This window comes from Pelobates fuscus, chromosome 3 (assembly GCF_036172605.1).
Source record: "Pelobates fuscus isolate aPelFus1 chromosome 3, aPelFus1.pri, whole genome shotgun sequence".
Taxonomy (NCBI): domain Eukaryota; kingdom Metazoa; phylum Chordata; class Amphibia; order Anura; family Pelobatidae; genus Pelobates; species Pelobates fuscus.
In genome coordinates this window covers 153,035,897-153,053,360 of record NC_086319.1, presented here as the reverse complement: position 1 = coordinate 153,053,360, position 17,464 = coordinate 153,035,897, and the positions used below count along the sequence as shown (strand labels likewise).

The window sequence follows — 17,464 nt, the reverse complement described above, 5'->3', positions numbered from 1 at the left end:
AACTTAAAATGAAAACAATATAATTGTAATGAAAATATATGCCCAATTACAAACTATATTTATTAATGATTGATCATATGTATTAGTTCATAGACAGCAAGCTGCCAAATAATGAGATTGCACATTTGGCTAATGAACCAATTGCACAATCTGTTCAAACCTCGGGTTGGTAGATTGCATTCCTTTCAGTGTTTTAGTTGAGCTTTTTATCCTTCCAAGGTCAATAAAATAAGCATAATTGACATAATTAACATATATGCCCGAGGCTAGGCACAAATACAATAAAAAGACACACCATATCCTTCCAGCGGGAAAACAAAAAAACAAAAACTCTTTTATTATTACCATGTATTTTATCTATTTTGTGGGATACTTAATGCAGCGTTGTGCAAATCCCACCAGAACTCCAACAGTTAATGCACATTGTAAGTCAATCTGTGAATGTCACCTCAACAAAAAGCTAATTTAATGGTCACATCAGCAGTACAATCCTTTCCCTCCTTTCCAGTGTGGAGAAGGCTTAATTGCTCTGCTAATTTGTACCTAAAAGCATACAGGAATTACAAAATGCACATTGAACAAATCGGATAATATGTACATATGTCATTGGGAAGCAAGCGGGGTGGCTTTTCCAAAACTAGTAAACTGTTTTCATTGCTTAACTCAGCAAACTCTCTTCCCACCTACTTTTATTTCTGTAACATGAGCAGAGATAACCAAATGAATGCAGCATTTTACGACATGACTGAATGAACTGGACATTTTATATTGATCCTGCCCTCCAAAAATACACATTGATTGCTTTGTGGTCATAAACTTAGGTCTGTCTAGAATCATCAAATGGGCTTCTTATTCTTTGCCCCAGAGATACACAAACTGTCACAATTTAACCCCTTGACGACCGATGACAGTTCAGGACCGTCATCGGAAACATCCCCTTGAGGACCGATGACAGTCCTGAACCGTCATAACGGTCTGGGGGTAATTACCTGATCACTGTCGGTCCCCCGGCAGCGATCAGCGCTCCTCCCGGTCCAGAGGGACTGCCTGTCTGCCCAGGCAGTCTCCCCGCGGCAGATCAGGACCCCGCGGCCACGTGATCGCTCGATCACGTGGCCGCAATAGGTGCCTGTGTATCTGCCTGCAGGGGGACTGTCTGTGCTTATAGGCAGTCTCCCTGCATCTGTAAAATCAAAAAATAAAGTAAAAAAAAAATAGCAGATATATATACATGTATTTTATCTATATGTAATATGTATATATATCTTATATACATAATGTTAATCTAAGTGTATTTTTATATTTATACGTATATTAATATAAAAATACACTTATATTTAAATTACACGTGTGTGTGTGTGTGTATATATATATATATATATATATATATAAATATAGAAAATAATCTTGCACTCCATATAGAAAAAGTACTTGCCCGGTGCTTGTCAAGCCAAAATGTAGATAGGTAGAAAATGATAGCACTCCCAGGACTCCGATTAAGATTTAACTTTTAATTTATTTTTAAAGTAAAAAGATCGACGTTTCAGTCTGCCATTTGCAGACTTTCATCAGGACTAACACATACATAACTGGTGCACACTTATATACAGAAATAAAAACCAGCAATCAACTTACCCACCACCGGAATACACTCCCACTCCCTGTCTGTCCGGTTCGAAAAACGCGCGGGTTCCGCCGTCGGTCACGTGTGCGTGCGTGACGTCATCACATGGCGTCGGCGTCATTACCACGTCACGTGATCAGCCGGAATGCAGATTCATGGGGAGGCTGTTGCTATGCGACCAGAGTGTCCATAGCAACTAAAATAAACATAAACACTGCTCGGGGGACATTTACATAATATATATATATCTATTGTAGCCACCACAACCTGCCTAATCTAATACATTTATCAAAATATGTAATATACATTAAGTCATTGGTCAATTATGTACATAAAGTACTAAATATCAAGGCAGAACAGGCTTATCAGTAAGTTTAACGGCCAAGCAAAGCAGGCATATGAATCAAACCAGAGAGGAACTGGACAACAAGAAAAAATACAGAAACAATTAAGAAAAATTGCATAATAATAATGCTAATAGCTTGCTAGAGCTCAAGGAAAGCGTATCCAATGCCCTCCATCCAAATATTATAAGGTAAATAGTGGCAATGCCTGTCGTACATCAAACACCTATATATCCATATCCAATTGTATTACAATCCGTAGGAAAAAGAGAAAGCCACAGCAAAAGTCAAAAATATATACCAAATAGAACTTAGAGCAAATAAAGAGTGAGATAGTGGGGGGATATGTCTCCCCAAGTATATACCACACAATATTCTGTGCACCAATATTAGGGGAAAAAAACAGTATCCTAATTGGCAGAGAAGTCAGGGTGTATGCCTATATCTTCCCAGGTCCCAGCACTCAATGTTCCCGGTCTTTTCTGTGCTCCGGTGCAAGTAATCTCTGACCAATGTATAGCGTCCAAGTAGAGAGCACTCTGGAGTCTTAATATTATATCAAAATAAATACTGCTTTATTGTGCAGAATAAAAAAAAATGTCGACGTTTCAGTCACAATAGACTTTTCTTGAGAAAAGTCTATTGTGACTGAAACGTCGACATTTTTGGTATTCTGCACAATAAAGCAGTATTTATTTTGATATAATATTAAGACTCCAGAGTGCTCTCTACTTGGACGCTATATATATATATATATATATATATATATATATATATATATATATATACAATATATATATATAATAACTATATATTGTGTGTGTGTGTGTGTGTATATATATATATATATATATATATATTAAATTATAAATAATATGTTAAGAAAAATAAAAAAGTAAAAATATTTGTAATAATTAAAAAATATATATATATATGTAATTTTATTCTAACAGTATTTTGATATTGATATATATATTTATATCAAAATACACTTAGAATGTAATAATATATATATCTATGTATAAATAAAATAAAAATAATATGAAATATACATATGTCCATATACATAATTACATAAATAATTTCATAAATATACACGTAGACGTCAAATATATAAATATGTGTATATATATATATATAAAAATTCTACGTGGAAAATTATGTAATATTTTTACCTAATTAAGTAATTTTAATGATTGCAATTTGAGGGACATGCCTGACAACCCAGGCCGAAAGTCCAGAGAATTTAATTTGCTAGCACTGTGTTTAACCCTGTAACTTTCTATGACACCCTAAAACCTGTACATGGGGGTACTGTTTTACTTGGGAGACTTCGCTGAACACAAATATTAGTGTTTCAAAACAGTAAAACATATCACAGTGATGATATTGTCAGTGAAAGTGGTTTTTTGCATTTTTCACACACAAACGGCACTTTCACTGATTATATTATTGCTGTGATACAGTTTACTGTTCTGATACACTAATATTTGTGTTCAGAGAAGTCTCCTGAGTATAACAGTACCCCACATGTAGAGGTTTTATAGTGTTTGTGAAAGTTACAGGGTCAAATATAAGGCTTGATTTTACTTCTTTTTTTTTTATTGAAATTTGTCAGATTGGTTAGGTTGCCTTTGAGAGCGTATGGTAGCCCAGGAATGAGAATTACCCCCATGATGGCATACCATTTGCAAAAGAAGACAACCCAAGATATTGCAAATGGGGTATGTTCAGCCTGTTTTAGTAGCCACTTAGTCACAAACACTGGCCAAAGTTAGCGTTTTTTGCATTTTTAACACACAAACAAATATAAATGCTAACTTTTGCCAGTGTTTGTGACTAGGTGGCTACTAAAAAAGACTGGACATACCCCATATTGAATACCCTGGGTTGTCTACTTTACAAAAATATGTACATGTGAGGTGTGATTCGGGGATTTATGACACATAATGGTGTTACAATGTCACTATTGATAAATGTAATCTTCTCTGGAACCGATAATGAGATCATCAACCCATATTAACAGTATTACTCTTGCATGTCTAGATTGTTTGACATATACACAGTGGTCGGCTGGATATTGTTCAAACCCATTCTCGCTTAAATGATCATGCAGCATCTTGTTCCAATTTCTACCTGATTGTTTTAGACCATAAAATGACTTGTTCAATTTTAAAACTTCCTTGCAATCAATTCCCTTTACTTGACTATAACCTTTAGCAGCATATCTGGCTTTGGATGTTTCTTGCCCATTAACATTGTTTTTCACTGCATACACCCATCGATCCCCCCCCCCACTGAACGTTTACCGTCTGGTAAATTAGTCAAAATTAATGTCTGTCATTTTCTTTCAGTGAATCTATTTCCTTTGTCGCAGCGTTAAGCCAATTATGTGACTGAGGTAAACTTATAGCAGAAATTTGAATCATCTCTGGACACTCAATCCCAGACTCATTTGTTTTTGGTATAGGTGGGGCTTAGCTCACTCTATAGCAATCCTCATCATCATCTAACAAATCAGTTTGAGTCTGTCTTTCAAAAACTCTCTGTGTGATAAACTTCACTAGTCTGTGTTTAAGAACCTTCCCTGTGTCTGAGTAAAACACTAGGTAAGAGGGGCTGTTCTTGTCATATCCAATAAAAATCCCTTTCCCACGTTTTGAGTCTAATTTCTTTCTGTCATTCTTGTATGCAAAGCATTCTGCCCCAAAAATGATCATCTTAGAAAGGTAATATGGAGTTTGTGCTAAACGGTTGTTAAAACATCTGTTTCTGATATGAGCGGCAGTCATTACTGCATATGTCCATAATTATTTTGGTAATTTACTCTCAATTAACAGATATTTAGCCATTTCAAAGAGTATTCTCCAATTTTTTTTTTTTTTTGAGTAAGGTGCTGAGGTTTCATGTCTCATGCCTCGCTTACTTAAAGGACCACTCTAGGCACCCAGACCACTTCAGCTCAATGAAGTGGTCTGGGTGCCAGGTCCAGCTAGGGTTAACTAATTTTTTTATAAACATAGCAGTTTCAGAGAAACTGCTATGTTTATCAATTAGTTAAGCCTTCCCCTATTTCCTCTAGTGGCTGTCTCACTGACAGCCGCTAGAGGCGCTTGCGTGATTCTCACTGTGAAAATCACAGTGAGAGCACACAAGCGTCCATAGGAAAGCATTATGAATGCTTTCCTATGTGACCGGCTGAATGCGCGCGCATCTCTTGCCGCGCGTGCGCATTCAGCCGACGGGGAGGAACGGAGGCGGAGAGGAGGAGGAGAGCTCCCCGCCCAGCGCTGGAAAAAGGTAAGTTTTAACCCTTTTCCCCTTTCCAGAGCCGGGCGGGAGGGGGTCCCTGAGGGTGGGGGCACCCTCAGGGCACTCTAGTGCCAGGAAAACGAGTATGCTTTCCTGGCACTAGAGTGGTCCTTTAACAGTGACTTAAAACTATTTGCTGTGAACTCAGTACCATTGTCTGATCTTATACATTTTATGACTCCATATAGAGCTGTGTCAGCAATAAACCTTTCAGTGGCTAACACTGCATCACTCTTGTTTTTCAGAAAAATATACAAATACTGCACCAGAGTAATCATCGGTGAATGCTGTTGTATATCTGAAGCCCTCTTTAGCTTGTGGGTCTATAGGACCTGCCAAATGAGTGTGTACTAGCTCTAATTTAGCTGTGGCTCTGGTATCAGAGTGGAATGGCACCTTTAAAAGGGTGCCAGGTATGGTAGGGGGAAATGTATTAGTATATGTATGTATATATATATTTATATCCCATAATTTATGTGTCTATTTTATAATAGAAACATAGAAACATAGAAACATAGAATGTGACGGCAGATAAGAACCATTCGGCCCATCTAGTCTGCCCAGTTTTCTAAATACTTTCATTAGTCCCTGGCCTTATCTTATAGTTAGGATAGCCTTATGCCTATCCCACGCATGCTTAAACTCCTTTACTGTGTTAACCTCTACCACTTCAGCTGGAAGGCTATTCCATGCATCCACTACCCTCTCAGTAAAGTAATACTTCCTGATATTATTTTTAAACCTTTGTCCCTCTAATTTAAGACTATGTCCTCTTGTTGTGGTAGTTTTTCTTCTTTTAAATATAGTCTCCTCCTTTACTGTGTTGATTCCCTTTATGTATTTAAATGTTTCTATCATATCCCCCCTGTCTCGTCTTTCCTCCAAGCTATACATGTTAAGATCCTTTAACCTTTCCTGGTAAGTTTTATCCTGCAATCCATGAACCAGTTTAGTAGCCCTTCTTTGAACTCTCTCTAAGGTATCAATATCCTTCTGAAGATAGGGTCTCCAGTACTGTGTACAGTACTCCAAGTGAGGTCTCACCAGTGTTCTGTACAATGGCATGAGCACTTCCCTCTTTCTACTGCTAATACCTCTCCCTATACAACCAAGCATTCTGCTAGCATTTCCTGCTGCTCTATTACATTGTCTGCCTACCTTTAAGTCATCAGAAATAATCACCCCTAAATCCCTTTCCTCAGATGTTGAGGTTAGGACTCTATCAAATATTTTGTACTCTACCCTTGGGTTTTTACGTCCAAGATGCATTATCTTGCACTTATCCACATTAAATGTCAGTTGCCACAACTCTGACCATTTTTCTAGTTTACCTAAATCATTTTCCATTTGGCTTATCCCTCCTGGAACATCAACCCTGTTACATATCTTAGTATCATCCGCAAAAAGACACACCTTACCATCAAGACCTTCTGCAATATCACTAATAAAAATATTAAAGAGAATGGGTCCAAGTACAGATCCCTGAGGTACCCCACTGGTGACAAGCCCAAGCTTCGAATATACTCCATTGACTACAACCCTCTGTTGCCTGTCACTCAGCCACTGCCTTACCCATTCAACAATATTGGAATCCAAACTCAAAGATTGTAGTTTATTGATAAGCCTTCTATGTGCAACAGTGTCAAAAGCCTTACTGAAATCTAGGTAAGCAATGTCTACTGCACCACCCTGATCTATAATTTTAGTTACCCAATCAAAAAAATCAATAAGATTAGTTTGGCATGATCTCCCTGAAGTAAACCCATGTTGTCTCTGGTCTTGAAATCCATGTGTTTTTAGATGTTCAACAATCCTATCCTTTAACATGGTTTCCATCACTTTCCCCACTACTGAAGTAAGGCTTACTGGCCTATAGTTGCCCGACTCCTCCCTATTACCTTTCTTGTGAATGGGCACAACATTCGCTAACTTCCAATCTTCTGGGACTACTCCTGTTATCAATGATTGGTTAAATAAATCTGTTAATGGTTTTGCTAGTACACCACTAAGCTCTTTTAATAGCTTTGGGTGTATTCCATCAGGTCCCATTGACTTATTTGTCTTTACTTTTGACAGTTGAAATAGAACCTCTTCCTCTGTAAACTCACGTGTAATAAATGACTCATTTATCATTTTTCTTAACTGAGGTCCCTTTCCTTCATTTTCATCTGTAAATACCGAACAAAAATATTCATTGAGGCAGTCAGCTAGACCTTTATCCTCATCTACATACCTTCCTTCTTTTGTTTTTAATCTAACTAATCCTTGTTTTACTTTTCTTTTCTCATTTATGTATCTAAAAAAAGTTTTGTCCCCCTTTTTTACTGACTGTGCTATTTTCTCTTCTGTGTGGGATTTGGAAGCTCTTATAACTTGCTTAGCCTCTTTCTGCCTAATCTTATAGGTCATTCTGTCTTCCTCACTCTGGGTTTTTTTATAATTACTAAATGCTAACCTTTTGTTTTTTACTATTTTGGCCACATCTGCGGAGTACCACAGTGGTTTCTTGAATTTTTTGCTTTTACTGACAAGCCTAATGCAATTTTGTGTTGCCTTCAGTAGTGCAACTTTTAAATAATCCCATTTCTTTTGGACTCCATATAAATTGCTCCAGTCTGATAATGACTCCTTTACACATATTCTAATTTTAGAAAAGTCTGTTTTTCTAAAGTCTAAAACTTTTGTTTTTGTGTGGTGTGACTCAGTCACTGTTCTTATATTAAACCACACTGACTGATGATCACTGGATCCTAAACTTTCACCTACAGTAATATCTGATACCAAATCTCCATTTGTTAACACTAAATCTAGTATGGCCTCTTTACGAGTTGGCTCCTCAACGACTTGTTTTAGAGACAATCCCAGTAGGGAGTTTAGAATATGTGTGCTCCTGGCACAAGTAGCTATTTTTGTTTTCCAATTCACATCAGGAAGATTAAAGTCACCCATGATGATAACTTCCCCCTTCATTGTCATTTTAGCTATTTCTTCAACTAGTAGATTATCTAACTCTTCAATTTGTCCTGGGGGCCTATAAATCACACCTACACGAGTTACTGTGTGATTACCAAATTCTAACGTAACCCAAACGGACTCTATGTTCGCCTCACTAACCTTTATTAGGCTAGATTTTATGCTATCCTTTACATACAGGGCCACCCCTCCCCCTTTCTTGCCTTCCCTGTCTTTTCTATATAAAGAGTACCCTGGTATTGCTATGTCCCAGTCATTTTTCTCATTATACCATGTCTCAGTAACAGCGACTAAATCTACACTATCAGTTGCCATTATTGCCACAAGTTCATGGATCTTATTCCCTAAACTGCGAGCATTTGTAGACATGACTCTAAGCTTATCATTTTTTAACACACTTGCTACAGGCACCTTCTGTCCTTGTTTTGGGGGACAATTGGATTGATGTTTTATCACCCTTTTGCCCCCCCCTCCTAGTTTAAAAACATCCTAGCAAAACCTCTGAACTGCTCACTGAGAACATTTGTTCCCTTTTGAGAAAGATGCAAACCATCTTTTTTGTACAGTTTAATTCCATTCCAAACAGAGCTACCATGAGCAATAAAGCCAAATCCTTGCTCCCGACACCATTCACCAAGCCACAAGTTAAAGTCCCTAATACGCATCCGCCTGTCGTTCTGAGTGTTATGCACAGGCAGAACTTCAGAGAATGACAATGTGGAAGCAACCTGCCGTATATCATTGGCAAAAACACTAAAAACTTCCTTAACCTCTGAAACCTCATTGCAAGCCAAGTCATTTGTCCCTAAATGGACAAGTACATCCAACTCCCCTTCCTGCTTTGCTTGCTTAACAATATTACAGATACGTCTCCTGTCTCTGTGAGCAGTAGCTCCGGGAAGACACCTCACAAGACCATTGTCCATCTCCACACCTCTTATGATGGAATCCCCCAACAACAACTGCTTTCTATTAGGCCTCACCATAGTCTTCAAGCCTCTCTGCACAACACCACTAGCCTCAGTGCCTCTCTGCACAACACCACTAGCCTCAGTGCCTCTCTGCACAACACCACTAGCCTCAGTGCCTCTCTGCACAACACCACTAGCCTCAGTGCCTCTCTGCACAACACCACTAGCCTCAGTGCCTCTCTGCACAACACCACTAGCCTCAGTGCCTCTCTGCACAACACCACTAGCCTCAGTGCCTCTCTTTAATTTTCTTTAATTTTTTACTTTAATTTTCTACTTCTGAGTGATATTTATCACACACAGCCTGTACAGCAACAGACCGGTATACCATTTCTTAAAGTTGTTTGTCCAAGACATCAGCATTTTCAAAACCCTTCCATCTCTCTTAACACAAGTGCACCAGTCTGATTGATATATGTCACATTCATCATCACTTCTTTTGTGTTTCACAATAAGTAATAAAAAGAGGCCCTTTATTTTATCAATGCAGCTCAGCTATTACAGAGGCATTGAATGCTTTTGGTCTTCAGGAAATCCTCCTTTATTCTCAATTATGTGCTTCAATGCATCTATCCCCTGAGTGGTATTCCTCAGGCAGTTCTCCTGTAGGTTGGTTATAATGCCAGAGTTTGTAAAAGCATGTAATAATGATGTCACAGTTTTCTATGGCTAAGAATGCATGAGTGACAAGTCCACTGAGAACAAGACAGATCATTTTAAAAATGTATTAGAAGCAAGATAGAAAAGATGATGATCCCTCAGTCTTTAGAGGGAAATATTGACTCGCTGTCTGCATCACTAACCCACCCGCGTGGATGTGATTGTGGCTTCTTTTTGTATGTTTACGCAAAAGCCATTTATTTACAACTGTTGGAATATATTTCATAGTGAGTCTATCAAGTAGTTTAAGAAGAAATGCCTTCTACACATGACTATGATAGACAAAGTCAAACATAAGAATAAAGCACATATTCTTTTCCTCTGTGCAGTGTAACAATGAGACCAGGCATGTGAACTTTTACAATTTCAGATAGACACTGGTGTTCTACAATAAACTTGGAATTGTGAATTGAAATCTCAAAATGTAAGAAAAATTGGCTAGTTTTGGAAAATTCTCCAATTTGTCTATAGTCATAGCTATTTTGGCCTGAATTTTCCAATTATGTGTCTTAATTGCTACAATTAAGTCAGCATATAGAAGCCAACTGTGTAAGTAATGTTGTACTTGTTCATTACTGTTTAGCAGGTGTCATCAGTAAAATACATCCAACATAAAAACTGTTTTTTTTTTTTTTAAATTCAGCTCAGGGGTGCTGTTACCATTGACTTGAGGCAGGCCTCTTGTTGATGAACCAGGACATTAATAATTTAAAATAAAGTTTAACGTAGGTAAATAGAAAACACTACATTTATATATTGATTCCTGTGACCGAAGGCCTGTGAAATACTGGTGTAACATGAGTATAAACTATTGGAATACTTAAGCAAAGTATAAATTATGAGTTCAGAAATGCTTAATGTGAACAGACCTGGGTGAAGTCAACAGTGGTGTGGACCGGTGTTTGAATATAGAGTGAACCCTGAAACTAATGAAACAAAAGAACAAACAGATAAAAGAACAAACAATTCCTTCTAGAACATTGTTTATGGTAGAAGGACATTCATGTCTATGAAACACAATGACAGATATGTTAACATGGCTAACTAGGCAATGCAAAGAAGATAGCGTGGATGGAGGTATGTGATGTACTAATCATTTTATCTTGACTGCAGTGTAGTATACTGCACAATGACCTGCATCAGCCTCCTCTTCAATGGTGCTTCTTTCTGAGCTGACACACTTTACTGTATTAATCATGCACAAAACTAATATTGAACCAGCATTTAGCGCTCAGTAACGGATCTAAATATTCAGAAATTAGGGGTAGAAAGATTGGTTATAAAGTGTGAATTGAAAAGCATACCTGGAGTAATATTACATGCCTTAGTGAAACCAAGCATAGAAGAAAATTGTATACTAATAGTGAAATCAGGCAGAGAGGGACTGCTGTGATAGAGTCAAATCATGCAGAGAGTGACTGACATACCTAGCATACATTAACTGACATAATAGTGAACCACACATAATGTGGCTTAGCAAGCCAAGCCCAGCGCATATTGGTGTTTATTTAACCCGGGGAGAATTCACTGCTGTGTGAGTCCCCCTTACTCACGATTGACTGCCTGTACGTATGCTTTGTCTGTCTGGTACTGGGAACTAATAAAGACAAACAAGAAGGGTCCAGGCAACATTTTAAGGCCACTAAAGGCAGCATTACAAACTAAAACATTTTGGTCACAAATTGTGACATTAATCAAGCCAGGTGGGGCATAATGGAGGTTTAAAATCACCCTTATACATTGTCCCTCATTCGCCTATTTTTTAAAAATTTTAATGTGGTGGCTTGCTAACAAATGCTGGCCAGTAGTTGCATAACCAGCGGGGAAATAGTACTTCAAATTATTGTTCACATGCAAAAAAGCAGCATATGTATCCTGCTGATTGGTGTATATTAGTGTATATTCAGTCAGGTTTGCAGAATTGACCATTCAGGCAAAATCCAGTGTTTAGTGAACTACCCTATCTGTGTATTTAGCAGTGAATAGGTTAAATGATTCTAATTTCCTTGGCCAAACACCCAACATCTCTCTGACTGCAGACCTGCAGCTTGCTGTTGACAGCTCTCAATAATAGTGACTTACAGATAAATGAGGGAGACTTGAAGGTTAGATGAATTTTATGAGATTTCAGAGAATAGATGTTACATGAAATATAAAGGTTTTACTGCCACCTTTAGGGTAAGCTTAGAATAACAACTGTGGTGGGATTTCAAGATTAAATATGTATCTGTACTGCACTAAAAGTGAAACTAAACCATGTTTTATTAAGAGAAATCTAAAGTTAGAAATTTAGATACTAGTTACTAGAGTATATGGACTGGTTGTAGTTAAATATACATTATTAAACTTAATATATACTATTATAGAGTTATTAATGCCTGTTTAAACATTATTCTTCATTGAGTCCAAAAGTGTTGTGTTCAGAGAAATTTCAACTGAATCCACCAACTAATAAATATATATAATATAATAAATATGTTGCCACTATGAGTTGACATCTGTGCCTTGAAGACTATGGGACTTTACTTATATAAATCTAATCACCCGGGCATGCACAAACACGTTGATTTTCTTACCACTTTGGAGATGTGTGTGTGTGTGTATATATATATATATTTTGTGTATTCCTCATTATTGGGTTCTCTACCAGAGGCCTCTGAGTCTCAGGGTTCTGCTCAGTATCTTTGCTGTTCCTAGAACTGCACTCTTCTTGACAGTGATATTGGATGTCCCACCAGGAATCTGCTGAAGCCACTCCCCCAACTTAGAGGAAATAGTTTTGAGTGCTCCTATCACAACTGAGACTACTAGTACCTTCACTTTCCATATCATTTCTAGCTCCTCGTTTAGCACTTGGGTTTTGTCCAGCTTCTTATGTTCCTTCTTCCTCATGTTATTGGTTACTGTTTTGCCATACTGTTGTCTTGCACCATAATGTTGGTTTGTCACTACTTGCTTGTCTGTCTGAATATGAAAATCCCACAGAATCTTAGCCCTGTCATTCTCAACTACCCTTTGGGGTATCTCCTATCTGGACTTATTCTGGTCCAGCCTATATTACGTGCAGCTATTTCTGCCCTGATCATCTTCCCTCTTTTTACTTTCATGCTCTCACACGTATCTAGTCCGATCGCCATTCCAATGACCTTGCTATATATCCTAGGTAGGTGGATCAGTGGTCAATGTCCCACTCACTTAAGGCATACAGCGTGATGTACCTACTTGTAGAGTAGGTGGCCGATGGTAGATCCACTCTTGAAACTGTATTCGTATCCACTCTTCATGATGATCTGGGTAAAAGGGTATTGAGGCCTATGCAGAACAGCATTGGGAATAGGTCATCAACTTGGTATTTGCCACATTTGATTTTCACTTGTCCTGGAATTGGCATCTAGAGTTGTTCTTGATGGCTCTTAGTGTTTTGCTGACCATGTACAGAGCCAAGCATTCTACACTGAACAAAATTATAAACACAACACTTTTTCTATGTACACAAAATGCCTATTTCTCTCAAATATTGTTCACAAATCTGTCTAAATCTGTGTTAGTGAGCACTTCTCCTTTGCCGAGATAATCCAACCACCAGACAGGTGTGGCATATCAAGATGCTGATTATACAGCATGATTATTTGTTTGGTAGTTTATGCCTCCCGAACTCCGTTCTCCTAACTGTTCGGGGAAATTGCATGGGCAGCTGTACCAGTTTCCCCAGCAATCGTGGGGTAGCGTATCCAAAAATAGTTCCACGCCGCCACTGACCATGTACCGCTGCCTTCGGTCGGGAGACAAAAAGGCCGCCAATTGTTTGAACTCGTGCATTCGATTATACAAACGGTGGCCACACAGGGAAAGCACTTTAACTAATAACCAATTTGTGGTAAACAGCCAGGGGTGGTCTGTGATTATGATGGTGCAAACAAGGGGCCACACAGCGAGGGGGTTCGGTAAACGAACAGGGCATACGGACAGCCGAACAAAAGGGAATAAAAGTATATTTGAGTTCTCCATTCTGCAACAGCAGTGTTCTGCTTTCAGGTCTAGTAGGAATTGAGCCTTGGTGTTATGTGATACTTATTTCTCCCAGATGTTCTTCAGTTTCTGCTCTGTGTGCATGTGTTCTGCTTTCCATGCATTTGTACATACATCTTGGATGTTTGGTGAACAGGCCATTTATTCTCAGTGTCTGCACAGTCTGGCTGCCAGTGCTTTCAGCCTTTGCTTTGCTATTTCAATTGCCTCTGGTATGGGCATACCCCTCAGTAGCCAGGATCTATCCGTGCTCTTTCCATCTCTGTTAAGTTGATCCGGCTTACTACTTACTTATGTGTTGCCTTTATTTTAGCTTCCAGTCTTAGTCTCCATGGTGGGCAGCGTTTCTCCTTCAGCCCGATCTTGTAGTGAAGCATTTGGAGGACCACTGATGCTGTGGCATATATGAGCTTGTTGGTCTCTAATGTTGCTGGTTGGGATTGTGGACAGTACCTCATTAACCAGGACATACTTGAAAACTAGAGAAATCTCAATGTATCCATCCTAGTGAAATATTTTATAAATAAATAAATATTAACCACTGCTAGCATACTATCTGGTTTTCCAGTGATCTTTGGTAATGTAGACCGGTGGTCAAGGACTTCTAGATTTTCTATGACCCTCTTTCTTTTTTTTGCTGTTATGCCATCTTGGCCGAACTGGAAAATAGTATAGTTATATATGTCATAATAAGTCAGCTATGCTTCTTAGTGGCTATTCTGGCTTTAAATATGAAATTCACTTTCAATTCTAAGTTGCGTAAATAATCCTGACATGGATTGAGAGGTATATAGACATGTACCCTAGACAGACACAGAAACACTCAAATGTGCTATTAGACTCAGCAGACATATTGGTAGCTTAACACACACATACTTCCATAGACTGATAAAATAAATGTTACGTAAAGTGGCCAGAAACAGCACCAGTTATTAGAGAATGCTGTTGGTGAAGTATACCAGAAGCATAATAAACGTGAAAGAACTATAATAACTATAAAACATGTAAAACAAATATCCATATTTTGATATATAATTTTAATGATCTAAGTACAAAACATATTTGCTTTAATATATAGAACTGAAAGAAGAGAGCAAGGGCTGTTGCTGACTCTACACTGATCTGGCATCAGAATGATTCTGGTTTCACACTGCTGTACAAAGCCGACACAATGCCTTTACATGATTATTCTAATTGTAGTACAAACCTTCTTATATTGGACTCCTTCCCAGGTGCTCCCCACACAAACCATAGTAATTGATCAGAGCACCGGCAGCTCTCCATGTGCCAAGGTGCTTTCTTAGCCCATTACACTCAGTGCCAATGTATACAGTCAAACTCCCTACCCACCCAGAGGAATAAAATGGTGCTTTGTAGAACTAAAGGGGTTAATAAGTCAACTTTGCCAAATTATGGTTGCATTTTCTCCAGCGAGTATAACACTGGAAATTTTACAGTTAGCCTATTGCAGCCCTAAGTCAATGTGACCAAGGAGCACTGGTTGAAAACCACCACTTGATCTGACTTTTTTGTTGTTTGTTTCTTTATTCATAAAAGCAGGTGATATAATTGCAGAGAACATATTACAAAATAGAAATTACAAAATTAGAACTATGGTTTGTCATGTAATGAGGAGACAAAATAAAATGACCTGGATAAGGAAAAGGATCATACATTAGTTCTGAGGGTATTAAACCCATAAGGTAAAAGTTTTATGTCAAAAAGGTAGGGGATGGGGGCCAGTGAAATTATTATGTGGATATAACAATCTTTACAAAAAAAAACTTATAATAAGGGGGGTGCCCCCAAATTGGGTGCCCCCAAATAAATGCTAAAATATCTTAAAGGTTCGATAAGTAGAGGCAGCAGCCCAAGTTGTTGATGTCACTCTTGGTGTGCAGTATCTAGTAGCACTTCAGCGCAGAGGTTTTTGCAGGATTTATTGCTATTATCTATGCTCATTTTACAATTTATTGATTTCACTCCTTCTTATTTATTTACATCTCTCTACGTATTTATACCTCCCCTGTTATATGTTATTCACAGGGTTTATTGGCACAATGCATTGTGTACTCTGCTTATATGCATACATATTTATACTAGGACTGAACACCTGAAGTCCCATGTTATTATACAGGCATACATTTACTTGCCAGGGATGAATGTTCACTTGCCAATGGCTAGTGATTGGGTGGAACCCTGTGTATATCACACTCAATCTGTGTATTTTAACATCCCATGTATTGTGTTTTCTTCTAAGAATACACTGTTGGTATTTATTATATCTCATTGTCTTCTCCCACAGGTTATACACTGGAATTCCCCCAAAAAACTGCGCGTTAAAAACAAACATGTAGAGTTTTTCAGAAATCTCTACTTAACGTTCTTGGAGTATGATGGGAATCTTCTGAGACGGGAACTCTTTGGTTGTCCCAGTGAAGCGGACATTAACAGCGAAAATGTAAGTGCTTCCTGCAAAGGAGAAATAAATTATGGGACGTTAGAAAATACTTGTGAGAGGCCGTCAATACATTATTTCTGTTTTCATGTTTATATACATATTAAGTATAACACGGGTTCTACAGACAAAGTCATAAAAGCATATATAGGGTAATAGTATACAGTAGTGTGTGAAACTTTGGGTGTTGCATACACTCAAAACAAGAATCAAAGAAAACCGCAAGATCACTAACTCCAGTGTTACACCCTCAAAGAACTCCAGACTTCCCTAACAAATTCTTGAATATAAAATACAATGCTTCCCCATAGGATTGGCTGAGACGGACAAGGAGACAGATCAGGGGCAGAGCCAGCATGATTCAAACACAGCCCTGGCCAATCAGCATCTCCTCATAGAGATGAATTGAAGCAATTAATCTCTATGAGGAAAGTTCAGTGTCTGCATGCAGAGGGAGGAGATACTGAATGTTTGGATGCATTTTAGGCAGTCATGACCCATAAAGGATCTCTAAAAGATATCGAAGGAGTGACCAGTGAAGTTATCACTAGGCTGTAATGTAAACACTGCATTTTCTCTGAAAAGACAGTGTTTACAGCAAAAGCCTGAAGGCAATGATTCTACTCACCAGAACAAATTCAATAAGCTGTAGTTCTGGTGACTATAGTGTCCCTTTAATAACTTCAAAGTTAACGTACCAAACTCTTGGATTATATTTAATGGAACAAACAGATGGCTATTGTTAAATGACCACTTCACATCCCAAAATAATTTTAGCTTCCTGAAGTGCTTTATGAGCCAGGAAGGTATATAGCCTTCTTCCGTTAGCTCTCTCCTCCTAACAGAGGTGGATGGTGCGCTCTACTTGAGCACGCCTGCCTCCTCCCACACAGACCAGAACAGCTCTTCCAGACCTCAGATCAGACATGCACATGTACATGAGCGTACGAATGCACCAATTCAGAGGCTTTTCAACAAGCAGCCTCTGATTTGTCATTTTTCCCAGTGGAAAAAAAAAGGGAAGGGCTTGCTAAGGCTGCAGTTCATAAAAACAAAACAAAAAAACACATGCATTTTTTAATTGGAGGTATAT

The 17,464-nt window shown here is 38.2% G+C and overlaps 1 protein-coding gene across 2 annotated transcripts in view; it reads left to right on the top strand.

The window, feature by feature from the left end:
- LARGE1 (LARGE xylosyl- and glucuronyltransferase 1) overlaps positions 1-17,464 on the top strand; it is a 641,175-nt gene that overhangs the window by 588,452 nt on the left and 35,259 nt on the right. For both annotated transcript variants that reach the window (XM_063447549.1, XM_063447551.1), the window contains exon 10: positions 16,219-16,374. In XM_063447549.1, the coding sequence (XP_063303619.1) occupies positions 16,219-16,374 (156 nt within the window). The remainder of the gene's footprint in view (positions 1-16,218; positions 16,375-17,464) is intronic.